At 39.7% G+C, this 17,316-nt stretch overlaps 3 protein-coding genes across 8 annotated transcripts in view; 1 reads left to right on the top strand and 2 right to left on the bottom strand.

Moving 5' to 3' along the window:
• Positions 1-517: 517 nt before the first annotated feature.
• The window catches only part of LOC117763670 (patatin-like phospholipase domain-containing protein 2), a 17,351-nt gene continuing 552 nt past the window's right edge, over positions 518-17,316 (bottom strand). Inside the window, exons 2-10 of one of the 5 annotated variants that reach the window (XM_034589011.1) lie at positions 15,442-15,674; positions 15,252-15,317; positions 13,959-14,168; positions 13,800-13,860; positions 13,521-13,724; positions 12,606-12,747; positions 12,184-12,264; positions 6,725-6,727; positions 518-989 (exon numbers count right to left, since the gene is read on the bottom strand). In XM_034589011.1, the coding sequence (XP_034444902.1) occupies positions 893-989; positions 6,725-6,727; positions 12,184-12,264; positions 12,606-12,747; positions 13,521-13,724; positions 13,800-13,860; positions 13,959-14,168; positions 15,252-15,317; positions 15,442-15,674 (1,097 nt within the window). In that variant the 3' untranslated portion in view covers positions 518-892. Of the gene's footprint in view, positions 990-6,724; positions 6,728-11,503; positions 11,947-12,183; positions 12,265-12,605; positions 12,748-13,520; positions 13,725-13,799; positions 13,861-13,958; positions 14,169-15,251; positions 15,318-15,441; positions 15,675-17,316 lie in introns of those variants that run through there. The other 4 variants (XM_034589013.1, XM_034589016.1, XM_034589014.1 and 1 more) reach the window with 4 other exon arrangements.
• On the top strand, positions 909-10,408 carry tdg.1 (thymine DNA glycosylase, tandem duplicate 1). Of its 2 annotated transcripts, XM_034589005.1 has the most exons (11): positions 909-1,052; positions 1,616-1,692; positions 4,124-4,290; positions 4,455-4,747; positions 4,853-4,922; positions 6,470-6,605; positions 7,113-7,195; positions 7,290-7,384; positions 8,330-8,501; positions 8,796-8,948; positions 9,546-10,408. In XM_034589005.1, exons 2-11 carry the CDS (start codon positions 1,634-1,636, stop codon positions 9,671-9,673), a joined length of 1,356 nt encoding a protein of 451 aa, XP_034444896.1. In that variant the 5' UTR covers positions 909-1,052; positions 1,616-1,633; the 3' UTR covers positions 9,674-10,408. The 2 variants fall into 2 exon arrangements, with proteins under 2 accessions (XP_034444896.1, XP_034444897.1); XM_034589006.1 differs by lacking the exon at positions 1,616-1,692 and having other exon boundaries at positions 923-1,052.
• Positions 12,746-17,316, bottom strand: part of LOC117763668 (nucleobindin-2-like) — a 20,958-nt gene continuing 16,387 nt past the window's right edge. Inside the window, exon 14 of the mRNA XM_034589008.1 lies at positions 12,746-12,797. The gene's annotated coding sequence lies outside the window, so the exon portion shown is untranslated. The remainder of the gene's footprint in view (positions 12,798-17,316) is intronic.

Genomic DNA, 17,316 nt, shown 5'->3' with positions numbered 1-17,316 from the left:
TGATAGCATCTACCTCACTCAGTGTTTAATACTTGGTCTGGTCGTCTTCTTCTACAATATTACGCTTCATCTTTTGACAGATGGGAAAAAAACTAAGTTGTGTGACTGTGAGTTATGATTTCCTCTATACTTTCTCATTATATATATACGGGCTCTGTTGATGACCTAAGAAATCAATGTTTGTTGCTATGTGTACAGACCAATTGTTATGTTGAATGCCACGCTTAAGGCCCGATTTAAGCATTGTTCAGATCTAATTTTGCATTGCACACCTATCCTTGACACTGTGGTTGAACACATACAGTATGTGTGAAGGTAATTTAGGCCTCCAGACACATGCTTAAAATGGAGGAGGCCGCGGATCGGTATATAAAACTCTGGCTGAAAAAAGTCAGTATCACAAGAAGGAATGGAGTATAATCAGGTCCCATTGACTTACCGTGGAAAACTTCTTTATAGCATGGTTGCAGTGAAGAAAGGAGAATTGCAAATCAATAAAAATGCAGTATACCACAAATGAGCATTGAAAGCTTTTTTTAATTTGAATGAATTCAAATGATGATCACTATATTTATATTGTGTAGTAATAGTTTTTGGGAGTAAACAGATAACACAACCTTATTTAAAGAGAAGCTGTGAATACTACGGTGAACCAGCCAATCGAATACAAGCTCACATAGTTTAAAAGTCGAGCAGCTCATACCAATGATAAGGTAGGTGCATGTGGTTATTTTTGATTGCCATTTATGAATTTGGTTTGCGTTAAAAATATTATATTTGAACATATATACATTCAAAAAAAGGTTTAAATATTGACCAGTCTTCGATTAGCAGCTTTGAGGCATTCATTTTGATCGTGGTTAAATGTGTTTTCTTTCCTCCCCCCCGCGTCTCAGAGTTGAGCGCCTCCGGTGTCAAAGTTGACCGGCAGGACTGTCATGTCTTTGTTGCCTGTGTAGCGGCTCCAGTATTGTGAACAGGAGACCGGGCTAGATGGGAAAATAACAGTTAATTGTACAGAGGAAACCCATTTGAACTCGAACCCATAACAGGTACGTTCAATAGCTTCATTACTGCTGAGCCGCGTGTCGTTTGCTTGTGAGGAACCTTAGTGGAAGCGAATCAAACCGTTCATCCATGCTAGGTTAGCTTAGCAGCTAGCTGTTGGCTAACACTAGCTGCACTTGTGGCAGAGCTACTGAAGCGCTGTAAACGAACCCATTGATATGAGCAGCCCCAATGAAGAGACGTCGAGGATAGAGATTAAACGTCTTAAAGGTTTAATACACCTTCAGTTACTAAAAGTGTGCCTGTTTTAAAATGTTTTAAGCTGGTTTCCATCCGGGTTTTGTGTTTGTGAGCGTAGCTGTATGAGAAGGGACCATTTTATGTACATAGAGGATTTGGTGTTTCATTGAAAAGAGTCAGCAACGTTTTTAAAATGTCATCGTCATCCCTGTTGCTTTCTGTTTATATTTTTCCGTCTTGTGGTTTATGTTTTGTCGCTAACGCCTCAGTTTGTCTGCAAATACCCTGCCACATGCGTTCAGTTTCATGCACTGCCAGAAACCACATGTACATCACCTCAACATTCATATTGATTTATTTGATAAAGTCAAACCACCCCCAAAAGATGGAAGAAAAGCTGAATGGATCACTGCCTGTTGTGTCCCCGGAGTATCTTCATCAGTGGTGAGTCTTCCTCCTCACCACCATAGTACAGGAGTCACATGATAGCATCACAACTCTGAATGGCAACGTGTGATGAAAATGAATTGAGAGCATGTGGTCCCAGCTGAACTTTTGACTTTTGTAAAAACCCTCTTACACCCACAACGTCATATCGATCGTATAACACATGACGATTTATTTTGATTTATTTTGTAGTATATTTTGTTGCTGATAGGTGTCATTTAAAGGTCCAGTGTGTAAGATTTCAGTTAAAGGGATCTATTGAAAGAAATTGAATACAAAATAATCTTAGTGATGTTTTCACGAATGTGTTTCATCTAAATTATACAAATTGTTGTTTTATTTACCCTAGAATGGGCGCTTTATATTGAAATACTTTATATTTACATCAGGGGGGTCCTCTGTATGGAGGCCACCGTGTTTCTTGTAGTAGCAGACTGGACAAACTAAACACCCTTTGAGTTTTTATGAAAACTGAAGATTACCACAGGTTCTCTTTCATGTTTGGAGGGGGAGGGTGAGGTGAGGGGTATTCAGCTGCCACATGCAACTTCACCACTTTATGTCACTAAATTCTACACACTGCAACTTTAATTGTGGTGTACTACAGGCTGAACAACAGATGAGATGTCTCACTATTGGGTCATTCTGTGTCAAATCATCACACCTTTGGGCTGCACCATCACAGATATTAATGAAGAATTTCATGCTGATTCGGTCACATGAGAAACCAATGGAACAGGAATGTTTCGTGCCCCGGATCCCAATTAAGGGGCTTATGAAGTTCAAACTTTTTGTGGGGACTCTCTGACTTTGACTGGCCATATCTCCCTTAGCGACACAATGCAAGATTCCCTCTCGGCTATACCCGGGCTCCAGCTACAGGTGGGACGCATTGTTCACTGTTGCAAATGCACGTTGTAGTCTGAGCCTCCCCATTCACACAGCTGTACGCAAGTGCATTTGTTTGTAGAACGTTAGAGCATTCACTGCACTCAACTCAGAGTAGATCAGTAGCATACAAGTTAACAAGCTAACACAGCAAGCAAGTAGCCTATGCAGATATCAATGTCTGGACATGAAGCGTTTCATATCCCATCGAATTGTTTGGCTAACTTGCTAACTAAATCTATCGTAATGGGTTTACCTGCTAGCGATAAACTAGCGAGTCGACACTGACCAACGTCAAGCAACCAGAACAGTAGACAAAGCAAACTAGCAAAAAGTATGACTTACTTGTCCAACAACAACAATGCCAGGTCGGCATCTGTCCTGAACCCTTTGACTCTTTGAGTTCTCACCAATGAGTGAAATATGCTCCGATATTCACTCTTTCGGTTTCCTACTCTGTCACTTTTTTGTTTCCGCTGAAAATGTCCTCTTCAGTTTCTTTGATGGCTCTGCCATGATAAGTGGTTTCTTAAAGCTAGCGCCTCCTCTTGGTTGCAGGTCATAATGTTCCAGCACGGTACACCAGAGCTGCATAGTGCACTTCCAGGTGTCCATTCTTTCTGTTTCAAGTTATCGTACAATTAACATGATTTTGAAGCTGTTATTTTACTTATAAACTGCTTAGTGTTGCTTTAATTTAGGTCACAGAGAAATGGTTATATTAATTAAAGCTCCTTTCCAGCTTCATATTTATCAGTATAAAATAATAGGATAAGTAAAAGTGATAATAAATGTTGAAGTTGAATTGCAATATATGTATACATACAAAATACCAATTCACCCCTTTGTTAATGGGCTCTAGGCCTCTAGATGGTGTGCTCCAAGAAATGTGTGAAATCATAATTTTATTGTTAAATGTTAATTCAATTTATTGCAGAACTATGTTATAATGTTGAGGTGGTGGTGTGACGGTGCGGCTCAACAGTGTGATGGTTTTTCACAGAATTACCCCATTGCTGGCTGAGAGGTAAAAGTGTGGGTTTTCCCATGTGGTCTGGAAATAAGTTGCTAGCAACTCAGTTGTCAGTTTATTATGTGCACCAAACCTAAACTAAGACCAGAACAGACCTGCAATGACTTCTAACTTCAGTAAGATTGTAATGATCAGTTTTAAATGAAACCATTTCCGCCTGTAGTTTGGTATGTTGTTAGTATGTTTTTCTAATGTTTTCACCTTCATTGACATTAAGTTCCCTGAACAATTCACTCCAAAATTACTTTTAACAACTTGGACTTAATGATAAGATCAAGTAAAGGAACCAATCCTTTGTGCGGATTCATTGACTCTGCATCAGTTTTGAAATGTAAACAGCATGTCTATGTTATGCTCAACCAAATGCAGAAAATGTTTTATTTTGGTTTTAAATCAGAGATGTTGCACTTCTAACTTCGGCTCCGACCTCAGAGTAAAATCCAGTGGTGGTTTTGCTTTGTTGTATGAATTATTTCTACATGTGTCTTAAATCTTCTTCTACCACAGGGTTCAGTCTGCTCAGCAGTTCCACGCTCTACAGGCGCAATATTCAGGCTTCAACCACAACCAACAGTTTCACTACTCGGATACACAGACGGGAGACGCAGCCATGGCCAACATGGCTAATCCAGAGCCCATGATGGATCAACCAGAACCTGCTAGCCTGGCAAAAGGTAGTGTGATCACTTTCAAATAAAACAACCTAATTGTATGCCCTAGCTGGTTGTGTGTCAGGTCCAAAATTTCTAATTTTGTCATTAAGTGTTTACACAATGTGTACCTTGTGAAAATAGACGGGTCTTCCTTTTGATATCCTCCTTCTCACCTCCTCTTGTAGCTCCAGCCAAAAAGAGAGGCAGACCAGCCCAACCCAAGGCACCGAAGCCACCCAAGCCACCGAAAATACCTAAGGCACCAAAGCCGCCTAAAGACCCAAATGCGCCTAAAGCCAAACCCGGCCCTAAGCCCAAGAAGGGCGCTGAGGCTCCAGCAGACGGCAAACAGGAGAAGATAGATGAGAGCTTCAAGAAGGTGAAGCGGAAAGTTGACCGCTTCAAGGGAATGTCAGAAGAGGAAGTCATGAAAAAAACTCTACCAGACCTGCTGGATTACAACCTAGACTATGTCATTGTAAGGTTCTTTGTCCATCTATTTTCCAGCACAATCGAGCTCCGTGCTCTTGGGAATGAATTTGAGTTTGCAATCTTCAAAAACATCTGCAATTTTTGCTTTCAGATTGGTATCAATCCAGGGCTGATGGCAGCTTTCATTGGACGTTGGTTTCCTGGACCTGGAAATCATTTTTGTAAGTTTTGTGACGATTTTTTTGTTTTCTTCTAGGAAAACATTGTTCCTTTTCTGCTCTGGAAGAATGATCAGAGTTTTGTCGTTTCAGGAATTTAGAAAGTCATAAATGATAGTGTTTTAAGGGAGCATATTACCTCTGTAAGGCTTTTTAAGTTGGGACTTTTTTTGCAAAGTGGGCGACTGTGGCTCAGGAGGTAGAGCAGGTAGTTCACTAACCGATGGTCAGTTGTTCGATGCCTGGCTCCTTAAGTCAATGTGCCAAAGTTTCCTTGGGAAAGACACTGACCCCTAAATTCCCCCTGATGGCTCTTTCATCAGAGTGTGAATGTGTGATAGAAAATTGCAGCATATAGTAGGGCTGTATGAAAGGGCGAATGAGATCTGTAGTGTAAAACGCCTTTAATAGTTGATAAGATTAGGAATCACTATATAAATAGAGTACATTTACCATTTTACTAATTGAAAGGTCAGTGGTTTGATCCCCGACTTCTCTAGGCCAAATATCCATGTATACTTGGGCAAGAAAGTTAGGGTTGATTGCAGTGACAGAACATAATTGATACATGTTTTCCACTATGTTCATTGTTTTAGCGGTTTTCCACCGCTTCTTCAGGATCAGGACAGACCCACATTAAAGGTCCGGTCGTCGTGTGTCAGAGTCTCTGTTTCCTCCTCACTCTCCCTCTGACCTGCGCTCACTTTACACTTTAACAATAAACACTATCGCTGATCAGAAGTTATTAGGACACGTGCAGGACTGACGTTCACTTTGTGTTTGTTTGATTCGCTCTAAGACTTATTAGACACATGTTTAAACCTGCTAGACGAGACGTAACGTGAAGCACACAGACAGGACATCAGGGTTAAAGTGACCAGAACGATCCAGACTCATGATCCAACATCTAACCCTATTAATAACTAAATACATGTGATTATCAGTTAGTTTGTGAAGAGGGACAGTGACGAACATACACCCACACACTCACACTCTCTCTCTCCTGCAGGCGGAGGTTCTTTTGCAGATTATGATGCAATACTGTGTTTAAACTTCATTGTTGCAGTAGAAGCGACACCCCGTTTATCCAGGAACATAAATAGTAATTCAGCAGGTTTTTATAAAGATCAGCTCTAAGTGTGATGATTAGAAAACACCAGAGGAGCAGAGTCTCTTGTTGACCAGCGCAGTGATGCACCCTCAGTGCAGTGGGGCTGCCAGGGGGGGCCACCTTGATACAGTAAAGGCTATAATCAGAGTTTGTCCTTTTAAGCCTTAGGTGCAGCACACAAGTCTAAACTGAATGAATGTCTAATCAGTGTGGAGAGCACTGACCACTGTCGTACACTTAGTTTTGTAGTCTGATTTTTTTTTTTTTAAACTTTATCTTGTAACAGCACAATTGTAATAACAGTTACAGTCATAATACGTTGATACTACTGATTGTATTAACTAATGAAAAAGCAGCCATGTGCAATAATATAGAAAATTGTGGATGTGATAAATTGATACATTGCAGAGATTAACAACTGGTGTCATGTTGATTTCAGGGAAGTGCCTGTTTCTGTCCGGATTTACTGAGGAGCTGCTCAACCACATGAGCGACACCACCCTGCCTGTCAAGTACAAGATGGGTTTCACAAACATGGTGGAGAGGGCAACACCAGGGAGCAAAGACCTCTCAACGTAAATACATGGCTCAAAGAAATCGAAGGAACACCTAATAGCCACAGTATAACACCAAGTCAGTTCAGGGATATCAATCTGTCCATTCAGGAAGCACAAGTGATTGTCAATCATTGCACCTGCTTTGGTGCAAATGAAAGTGATACCAGGTGCAATGGAGGCCAAAGCAAGACAACCCCCACATCTGTGTAGTTTTGAATCTAGCCCTCAATGGGTTGATGATTTTGGTTTCCATTGACCGTTGTTACGTCATTTTGTTCTAAACAAATTATACAATGTACATCAGTAAAGATTTTCAACTTGTGTGTACATGTAGAACACATCAGTGACACTCCTCATATCTCTCAGCACCAGGTTAAATGGAGCCAGAAAATCTGTACTTAGCACAAATAGTCTGAGTTGGATTAGCAACCAGGAAAGATAATGGCTAACTGTGTTATGTTATCTTATCGAGAGCTTTGCTGTATCTGTATTTTCACCATGTGTCTTTTATTTTCCTCCCAACAGTAAAGAGTTACGTGAAGGAGGCAAAATTCTCGTAGAGAAGTTGAAGAAATACAAGCCTCTTATTGCTGTTTTCAATGGAAAATGTAAGCACTCATTAAATACAGTGGGGGGAAAAACTACTATACAAATATTCACTTAAGTATATGAAGGTAATATTTTTCTGTTTTTTTTCCTCAGGCATCTATGAAATGTTCTGCAGAGAGATGTATGGTAAAAAACCAAAGAAACTTGACTTTGGTTTGCAACCGCACACGATCCCAGACTGTGACGTGGTGAGAACTTAAAAGCATCACAACATTCACAGATGTTGATGAAAGTTTGACACTTTAACACATTCGCCTCTCAACTGTATGAAACCACTGTGGATGTTTTTACACCATTATCACACCTTCAGCCACATTTCAAGCTGTGGAAATGTTATCTGTTCATCTGAACTCATATTAATCAGTATCATTTATCAACATTCTTCTCAGTAAATAACTGATCACTACTTGATATCAGTCAGAGATCCGACTTGGCTGCTAAAAAGTACGAATCAATAATTCAGTAAATTTCAAGACATCTAAAATATTTGTTCAACATAATGAAACACTATGTAACATTACTGAGCAACATTGCCCCCTGCAGCCGTGTCTAAGCAACTAAGGGGTTTTCATGTAAAGAAACAGTCCATCAATCTGTTGACTGCGTAGTCCTACTCACTAAACTGAAATACAAATACAACTGAATGGTGGATATTACCCATGATCCCCAGCTTCCTAAACCAGAAGAGCTGCTGCTGTAACAAATACACCAAACTTTAGAATTTTTCTATTTATTTTCTATTTTAAAAGTTTGCTCGCTGAATATCCAAGTTAAATGCTGGTTTTTGATGACCTCTAAGATTCTTAGCTGCAACTATCAGACAGTTGCACACTTCTCACAAAAGATACAAAAGATCGTACCCCCTCACCAAAATTGCATAGAGCAAGAACTGACATTCAGGGTGAGGAGTGGGAATGAAAGCGGCATCATTCTCCTTATTCCATGTCAGTGTATCATCAGCCTACTTTTGGAGCTGCTATTTAGGTTTAGTGCATAGTGTTGCTTTAACAGCAGTTTCACAGAGGAGAGCTTTGAGTTTAGAAAATAACTTTCAACCTCATCTGAGCAATTTGTTCAACTATAAATTCTGCTTTAAAAAAAAACGTCTACTGACCATTGACTCTCATACGCAGGCTCTGTATCTGATGCCTTCCTCCAGCGCTCGTTGCGCTCAGTTCCCTCGTGCTCAGGACAAAGTACACTTCTACATCAAGCTGAGGGAGCTCCGGGATCAGCTGAAGGGCGTCAAAAAAAGCACAGAGATTCAGGAGGTTGACTATGCATTTGACCTGAAGCTGGCTAAAGGTAAGCACCACTGAAACGTCAGGGATGAATGGGCATGTCTTTGTGCCAAGGCATCTACCTTTTTCTTTTCTGAAACCTTTTACTAGAAAGCAGCAAAATAACAAACTGCATAAAGCTTATCCCTACTTTGATCATGGTAAAATATTTAATATATGCATGGAAAGTTATAGCATTATTGGCTTGACAGCATCTGCGTTTCAGTCCATCGTGATATTAAAATCAAACCATAACTTTGGTTCGTGAATTCAGGCAAGAGCGGGACTGACATGTATTCTCTCTTTTTTCCATCAACAGAGGATGCCAAGAGGTTAGCCATAAAGGAGGAGAACTATGACCCTGGTTATGAAGATGCTTATGGCGGAGCATATGCTGAGAGAGGACCTGAAGGGCCCCAGGCCCAGACCCAGACCAATGGTCACTGTACTTTCTCAACTGCAGAAAACACAGGTAACAGCAGGCAGACATGGCTGGATCTAAGGGGGGGGGCCAGGGTACAGCAGACGTGGTTCTGCACTTGCACTTAGTAAATTTGCTATTTGGCTACATTCTGCAGCGTGACCACAGGGGATCGCGATTTAGAAAAATACACACATCTCAAGTTAAAGTGTTCAAAAGTAGCATTTCTGAAGATGTTACCATTTCTGTTAAAGAAGACAGCTCTGCTTAACAATACATTGTCTATTCAAAAACCGGAAGAATAAATAATGAAGAAAAACATTAAATCCTAATATAAAAAAGCTGAAACCAATAAAATCTTTTGCCATTTTACTTATATGAATTTATTAAATTATGCATCGATTGTCAGATTTGGTGTTGATACATTTTTAACTCACCATTTCAACTCTGCTGTATACATGATCCAGAACAATTGTGGTTGATGCATTGTGTAATTGTATGGCGAGTTAACTCTGTTCTCTCATCTGTCCTGAGGTGACACGGTATCTTGAGACAGGTGCCGAATGTTTCATGGCGCTGACGTACCCATAAAAACAACCCACCCTACAGATTCTGTCCCACTTCAGGTTGTTTGCTCTCTTTCCTCAGAGGGAGCACAGGAGGCGAGCACATCACAAATAGCAGAGGGCCAGCTTCCAGACGGACAGTGGATGACCCAGTCCTTCGCTGATCAGATCCCGGACATCGATGGTGGCGTGAAAGACGCCAGCGCATGAGAAAAGAGGGCGATAATGTCCTTGCACTGACATGCAGACACTTGCGCCTACTCAGTCCTTCACCTCTTGTGTCAGGTCTTAGATTTTTATCAATTCTTTATTAGTATCCGAGTGGAATATACGCTCATAGATGGACTTTTTAGACCTTTTTGCAGAATATTGTTCCTGCATTTTATTTTTGGTTGTGATCTTGTATACATGTACGATCATCTTCATGGCAGTCGATTTTAAACATGTGAAATCAGGGACTTGACAATGACGCTTGACTGCCATTGGAGAAGGTCATGTATTTAAACATTATTTTGCCTTTCTGTACTGTACTGTAATATACTGCACTGTGGAGCAGTATGTGTAAACATTCACGTCTACTGTTTTGACAGTAGATCAAATTGCAGATGGTTATTTTATAGGCTCGGCTGATCAGTGTGAGCCTGAATGACCCTCTGTGAAATGGGGATTCAGCGAGCATTACTATTTTTACATTCATGGTGACATGAACTGACCACGATGCAATGTGATCACTCTGTGAAACGAGACTCATCAGGCATGTTTGAGACACCAGAGTGAACCTCCGACGAGCTTTTCAATGTTACAAAACCCAAACTGGTTTTTATTTGATCCGTTTATCACAATTTTTTGCTTTAGGAATTTTAGAATTATGTTTTGTATGTTTACGGAAATGTCATTCACAAGGAATTTTATGAAACATTTGTCTATTAAAATGTCCTGATGATGCTTTTTCTAAATTATTGTTTTACCTTTCTTTGTATATGGAATGGAAAACAGATTTTTATTGAGAAGATATACAAGAAAAATGTAAGTTTAGCCAAACATAAATAACTTTAAACATAGGTAGATGAACAGGCCTTATCTCGACCAAACAAGCTGACTTTAACAAATCTTTAAATAGACGGTTAATTATTGGGTTTTAATCCAATCTATACTAACTTTGCTTTCTTATAACTAACGTACTTTTAAACACATTTAAAGGGAATCAATGTTTCTGCTCCTCAGATCAATCTTCTCTCGAGGTCAGTCCTGCAGGTAAGGATTTCAGTGCCTCAAAAATTCTCCAGCTGCATAACTGGGATTTGTTACTGTCCTGCTCTTCTAAAACAAGTTACACAATCAATCAAATTTTATTTGTATAGCCCATTTTCACAAATCACAATTTGTCTCGTAGGGCTTAACAAGGTGCAACATCCTCCGTCCTTAACAAGACTAAGAAAAAAACTAACAAAAAACCCTTTTTAACGATAGAAAAAAACGTAGAAACCTCGGAGAGCCACATGTGAGGATCCCTCTCCCAGGACGGACAGAAGTGCAATAGTTGTGCATGTAACTGAACACTTGAAAAAATATATATATATTTACAACATTGATCAGAAGAAACAGTTTGTAACATAGTGGAAAGTGTCATGATTAAAGGATTGGTACATAAGAAAAATATCTGATAGAGATGAAGGGAGCAGCAATGAGAAATTAATTGAGTTATTGTCAGTAATAGAGACTGAATGTAAAAATCTACATATACAGAAAAATATTTCTTGGTCGTTAGTTGAACGAACTTGAAATAACTACTGCAATTGGTAGCACGAGATGAATTAAGTTTTCAAATTAAAATGAAGTTATATTTACACAGTTTATAACTTTAGATTTAAAGAACTGAACTTAGTTTTATTTTTTTTAAGATGTTAATTTTATTTTTTCAGTGTGGTATCCCACTAAACATACTTCTAATAGCATCCTATATGAATGTTTTTATAAAAAATATTGTGAGACATGTTATTTTTTAACCTTTCTTTTCCATTCAGTTATTTTCACACTTAGATGAAAAACATACTGCCAATGAATTGTTGGCAGAAATCCCTGGTAACAAAACTTTATATATGACATGAAGTCTGGAATGAATTTATTCACCATGTTTAAAATGGTGGTCACTCAAAAGCAAGGTACTCATGAACTAGCTCTGCCTCCTTATTAATATTACATAAATAATAAGTGACAATGTTTGACCATGCTTTTTTCTGCCTGGTTTATGGATGAAGAGTCTGTCTACTTCTGTGGTTTAAAGTCACCTCGCCACATTTAGTCAGATTGGATGTTCGAAGGTCAGAAAAAATGTGCAAGTGGAGGTGAGGGAGAGGGGGTTGAGGTTACTGTTGGCGTCCAAGGGAAGGGATTTGTTGTAAACTTGTGGCTTAATGTTTTTGTCTGCTCCTGTCGGGTGTCAGATCTGAGCTTGAGGACCTGTGCCGACATCGAGACGCACTAGATGAAGACAGAGGCAAGAATAAAAACCAAGCAGGGTGACTGATATTAGTCTGACTGTAATCACATTATCTCTATTGTTAGATACAGCAGCAGAAAATGTGGTGGTTATTTAGGTGTGTCACAAGATCCCATAATTACAGGCAGTAAAATTCTATATCTTAATGGTTTCCAGTACTTAAATGTCTACGTATAGCAGCTACAATTCAGCAGTTAGAGTTATACATGCAAGCACAGACCTGTTGTTGTTTCCTTCAGTGCAGAAATCTGTAGCTGACGTCAACAGTCTGTAAATGACTGCACAGCCTGACTGTAGCACACTGTCACAATACAAACAGTACACTCAAGATAAGAAATATTGAAGCCAGAAATAAATTCAATCAGATATGATTTTTAAAGGGGCTGTTGCTTTTGGCTGCCTGAGACCTTGAAACTTGGAAATACATGCAACTGTAAATCTCTAAAATGGAGAGGATCATAGTAGACTGTGTTGCTGACGAACCAGTAATCATGGATGTAACATTTTTATATTCCATATTCTGTGGAGAAATGTGCAGGATATACAATGCATGTCTGTTTCAAATGGTTTTGACTAACTTATTCATATAAAAACTTAACGGTGAAATTTGACCAGAACGACAAACCCTTGTCTTTTCTTTACCTTTTGGTGAGTAAGAGGCTCAGCTCGATGGGCAGCATGAGGAAGGTCAGCAGATACAAAACCAACTTGACCGGAAGGAACTCTGTGAGCTGAGACCATGGACCGACACCACCAGGACTCTCCCTGCAGACCTCACACAGGCCTAACACAAACACAAACACAAACACACACACACACACACACACACACACAACATGAATTCATACAAGAGAATTAAAAAATGCTGTTGTACATTTACTGAGGTTCACAGATTTTTTGGAGAGTAACTGAAATTTCCAACACCACGAGAACCCTATTGTGCTCAGTGAAATACGCCTTGTACACATGGACAGTATTTTATCACAGATAAGGTCCAGAATGATAACATGTCTTAAAGTAAAAATGACTTCACATCGTTTAATTTAACTGAAAGAACAAGTTGTCTCAGATTTGATCTAAAAAAACAATTTTGAGATGAGATAAGTTTTAGTTACCTCCGACAATGTTTTCACCCCTGTCTGTTTCTTTGTTGGTTTGTTTGTTTGTTTGTTAGCAGCATCACACAAACTATTGGATGGATTACCAAGAAAGTGTAAGGATGTGGTATTGGTCAGAGAAGAACCCATTAAATTTTTGTCTGGATTTTGACCAGGGATTGGATCCAGCATTTTTTAAATTACTTTAACATTTTTAACATATAGAGAGGATGTTTTAAAAAAAAATTGGTATTCCCAGGAAATGATACATGGATCTTGATGAAAAACAATCTGGCATATTTAGGGAACTGAATTTAAGGGACTGTGGGGCCTTGATGAAGGTATGCACTCTACTGTATGTTTTTTAGTAACTGAAGGCTATCTTTTCATTATGTTGCTCAAGGTATCCTGGCAGGTGAAGGATCAAACCGGCCACCCCAGTCTAATATGTGTCATTTACTTTTCTTGATATCATCCGGGAGGTTCTCTATGACTTTCTGGTCAAGCCAGTGATCCTCCTCTGCTGCAGGATTCAACCCGTTAAGATGAATCTTCTCGGACTCGTCCCCTTGAGCCAATTTCTTCCACAACTCACAACAAGTAGGTTTGACCGTGTCCATGTCTGACACCAAACTGGAGGGAAGACATTGTGTCCCGAGCAGATCTGTAAGAGACAGCTGATTAGGATCATGTTGTATTTGTTACTATGTGTGTGATGAAAGTGACGAGTAGATCTCACCTTTTTCTCTCAAGAAACGAAGAGCATCCATGTAGCCGTTGTGACAGATCTCTGCCAGTTTCTGTCAAGAACAAACGTTAGTGATGAACAAATGTTTGCTATTCTTTTGCAGCAGAGAACTTCTTAATCCTTTCAAAAGGAACCTGAATGTAAACCAACCTCTAGTCTAGGAGGTAGGAAGGATGTACAGATGCGGTGCACGTTGCCAGTGTTGACCTGGATGCTGACGTTGCCGTAGTGCACATCGAAGAAGTTGAAAGTACCCTCCCTGGGGCAGATGTCGCTCTCGCCAGAGAACGGGGCCACGGTGATGGTGTTTCTGTTCTCGAACAGGGGCATGTTGTTGCTCAGGGCTCCGTCCATGTAGTACTGAGAGGAGAGGGAGCAGATGAACTTGACTATCTCAGGTGACCAGACACACCCAAAGCTTGAAAAGAATGTGATTTTCACTCAGCTTTAAAATAACACAGATCAGCTTAAAGCAAACTAAATGTCCTGTTTTCTATATAGTGTCTTTGGATTTCCAGTCAGGGACAGTAAAGGTCATATATACTCAATAACAGATCACTACTAAATTATTAATTCACACAGAGAATATGGTATTGAATTCAATTATTTCTTAATTTATACATTTATATATAGCCTGTCCTATGTACACTGCGTGCGCAGGATATATATAGAGCCTCTGATGCTTTTCATTTCACAACAGTGACAAACAATGTTGAGGCTTTCAATCACTATTGTTACCTGGTGGACACCAAAGAGTCAGGGAAACCGCCATGGTGCTCAATTCACATGCAAAGATAGTGGAGGCTGTGATAAGGGGAGTCAAGGAGGGAGGTTCAGGGGATCGTCCAGGTTCACAGCGGTAGAACCATAGAGGGTCGAACTCAGCCCTTACAATGCATTTTTACTTGAGAATTGATGCCACCGAAAAAGAACAACATACCTCACAAAAAGGGCACTTATTTAGCCAGGGGCCAAAATTGTGGTTGCTTGAGCACCACCTGGTGTCCATTTGTGCATGTGCCTGCTTCCAGCTCTTTGGTTCTGAGTCGCACCAAATATTTGTGTGAATTAAAATTATGACAACTAAAAAATGTATCTTTATATAGTCGATCATAGCGTGTTTCAAGCATTTCCCAGTAAAACCCCAGGGTTGTATTATAATCAAGTCAACAAACACATTGATCTCACAATAACAATGTTCTGTATGCAACACGTGCTGCCAGAGTATTTACCTCTTTTTTCCGTTCTCTAAGGGGAAAATATCCCCTGGTTTTTTTACTTGACGTCTATTCATAGGATGCGAACATTTCATTGCTGTTTTTAAGTAAAGAACACTGTTGTGTAACCATTTAGCTAATCCTAAAGAATATGTCAGCTGACGTTTTCAGGGACAATACAGGAACATGCAGTGGAATGAAACGAGTAAAAAGTGTATCTACTCACCACTCCACGGAATGAAGGTGGAGTAAAACCACAGTAAACAGGGAAAAAGCAGCTGCACATGAGAACCTACAAAGAGAGACAGTGCAGGTCAAAACATCAGAACTGAAGAACATCAGAGACATTTTTGCTGATAGAGAATGAGAGCAGATGTTGTAAAACCAAACCAGTGTTTTTCTCTGCTCCATTGCACCTGAATGAGCTCTTCTCTGCTCTCGAACTCTGACACCAAAACGTTCTTCCCATCAGCCAGTCGGGTGAGGGACACGCAGAGCTTCCCCGAGGCCCGACGGTGAGCGTCCTCTGGGAGTTTCTCCATCAGGGACTCCTGTACCCTCCGCAGCAGACTGAAGGTCGGGTGGAAAACGCCCAGTGTTTGTTGCCTGGCCTCTTTCGCCATCGACAACACATGGACACAGAACTGTTCTGTGGAGGAAAATGTGGCAAAGTCTCAGTCTGAGGAGTGATTGTGTTGAATGGAGAGAAGAAATCAGAGAAAGCAGAAAAGATCAGAGTTTAAAAAGATACATCTTTTAGGAGAGATACAGAAAACAAGCAATTGATGCGTGTATTTTTATCGAAAGCTTCGTTTTGATGTTGACAGCACTTTTATGATTTGGTTTTTATTGTTTTATTGTATCTGTTCTTATCTTTTTATTTTTTATTTGTTAGTACGGGTTACTGACCTTTAAAAAATAAGAAATAGCTACAAAGTATTGTCGGAGCGTGCAGCAAAATATCAGGCACTATACGACCTCCCTAAACCACACAAGGTCAGGTCCCTGAAGAAGGCCTGGTCGATTCTGGCTGATCCCAGTCACCCCCTGTTTTTTGAGTTCACACTGCTTCTGTCAGGCCACGGATATTTCTTACCTAGATGCAGGACAAACAGACGTAGGAACTCATTTGTCCCTGCTGTCACTAGCCCTTTAAGTACTCTAACATGAGTGTATCAAGTATTTATTGTGTATTTTATGTTTTTATGTTTTATTTATGTCCACTGGTTGCGTGATTGTTCTGCTGGCTGTACAACAAATTGCCCCTCGGGGACAATAAAGATACCTAGACCTAGATCAAGAAGAGAAGAAGAGTACAGCGATGTAGTGGTTAGATAAACATGAGAGGGAGGGTAGAGTTGTATTTGTAATTTTTGTTTGATTATAGTGTTAGGACATGGTTCAAACTAACTAAACTGATTATCCAAGAAAGATTAGTAATTCATCAAATTCAGCAATATCTTTTTCTTTTTAATTCCTTTGCTATTTCTATGTATTGAAGATTGAGACACAGAATCCCGACTCAATGGCAGAAGCTGCAATAAACGCACTGGGGCATTTGATCTGATATTGCTGTGAGTCCATTTTATTATTTCAACTTCAAATTTAAAGCTGTAGCTACATTAATACCATGAACGCTGTACAAAATATATTTTGTATTTTCCCCTTTGTGTGATGTTATTTTGTGTTCGTTATGATATTATTGTGTGTGTTCAGTCAGTGACTGGAAGAGGGGAGATGGGTGTTTGTCCCAAGTTGGCCTCCTTTGACCCCAATGTGACATCTGGACTTTGGCCTCACTATTGCAAAGACTCTCTGTGTGTGTGTGTGTGTGTGTGTGTGTGTGTGTGTGTCAATGAACCTGCCAAATACAAGTATCTATCACATCACTTGCTCTCAGATAACATGTCCTTGACCATTCTCTATCACCTCTATGAACCTCAATTACTACAGAAGGAAGAACTTGTAGAGAGCGTACGTCATGGATACTGTAAGTGGGAAAAAAAACAAGATTTACCTCCTCTATACATTTGATATATCTTAAATGTAGCCATACTGTCACTATAAACTCTAAAGACACATCTCTTCCGACTACACCTTGGTTAAGAAGATGATGCCTAATAAACTAACGTCAACTCTGGTGTTTATATATAATAAAAAAAAATCTGTTTAGTGGCACTTATATGTAGCACTTGTAGTTTGGCCTTTTTGAAGCAAATTGTACTTACTTGCTTCTTGCTGTTCTGGGTTTGTACCCTCATGGTTGAATGCACTTATAGTAAGTCGCTTTG

The sequence above is a fragment of the Hippoglossus hippoglossus genome, chromosome 6, assembly GCF_009819705.1.
Source record: "Hippoglossus hippoglossus isolate fHipHip1 chromosome 6, fHipHip1.pri, whole genome shotgun sequence".
Taxonomy (NCBI): domain Eukaryota; kingdom Metazoa; phylum Chordata; class Actinopteri; order Pleuronectiformes; family Pleuronectidae; genus Hippoglossus; species Hippoglossus hippoglossus.
The sequence above is the reverse complement of the archived record's forward strand: the minus strand, read 5'-3'. Positions and strand labels throughout refer to the sequence as shown.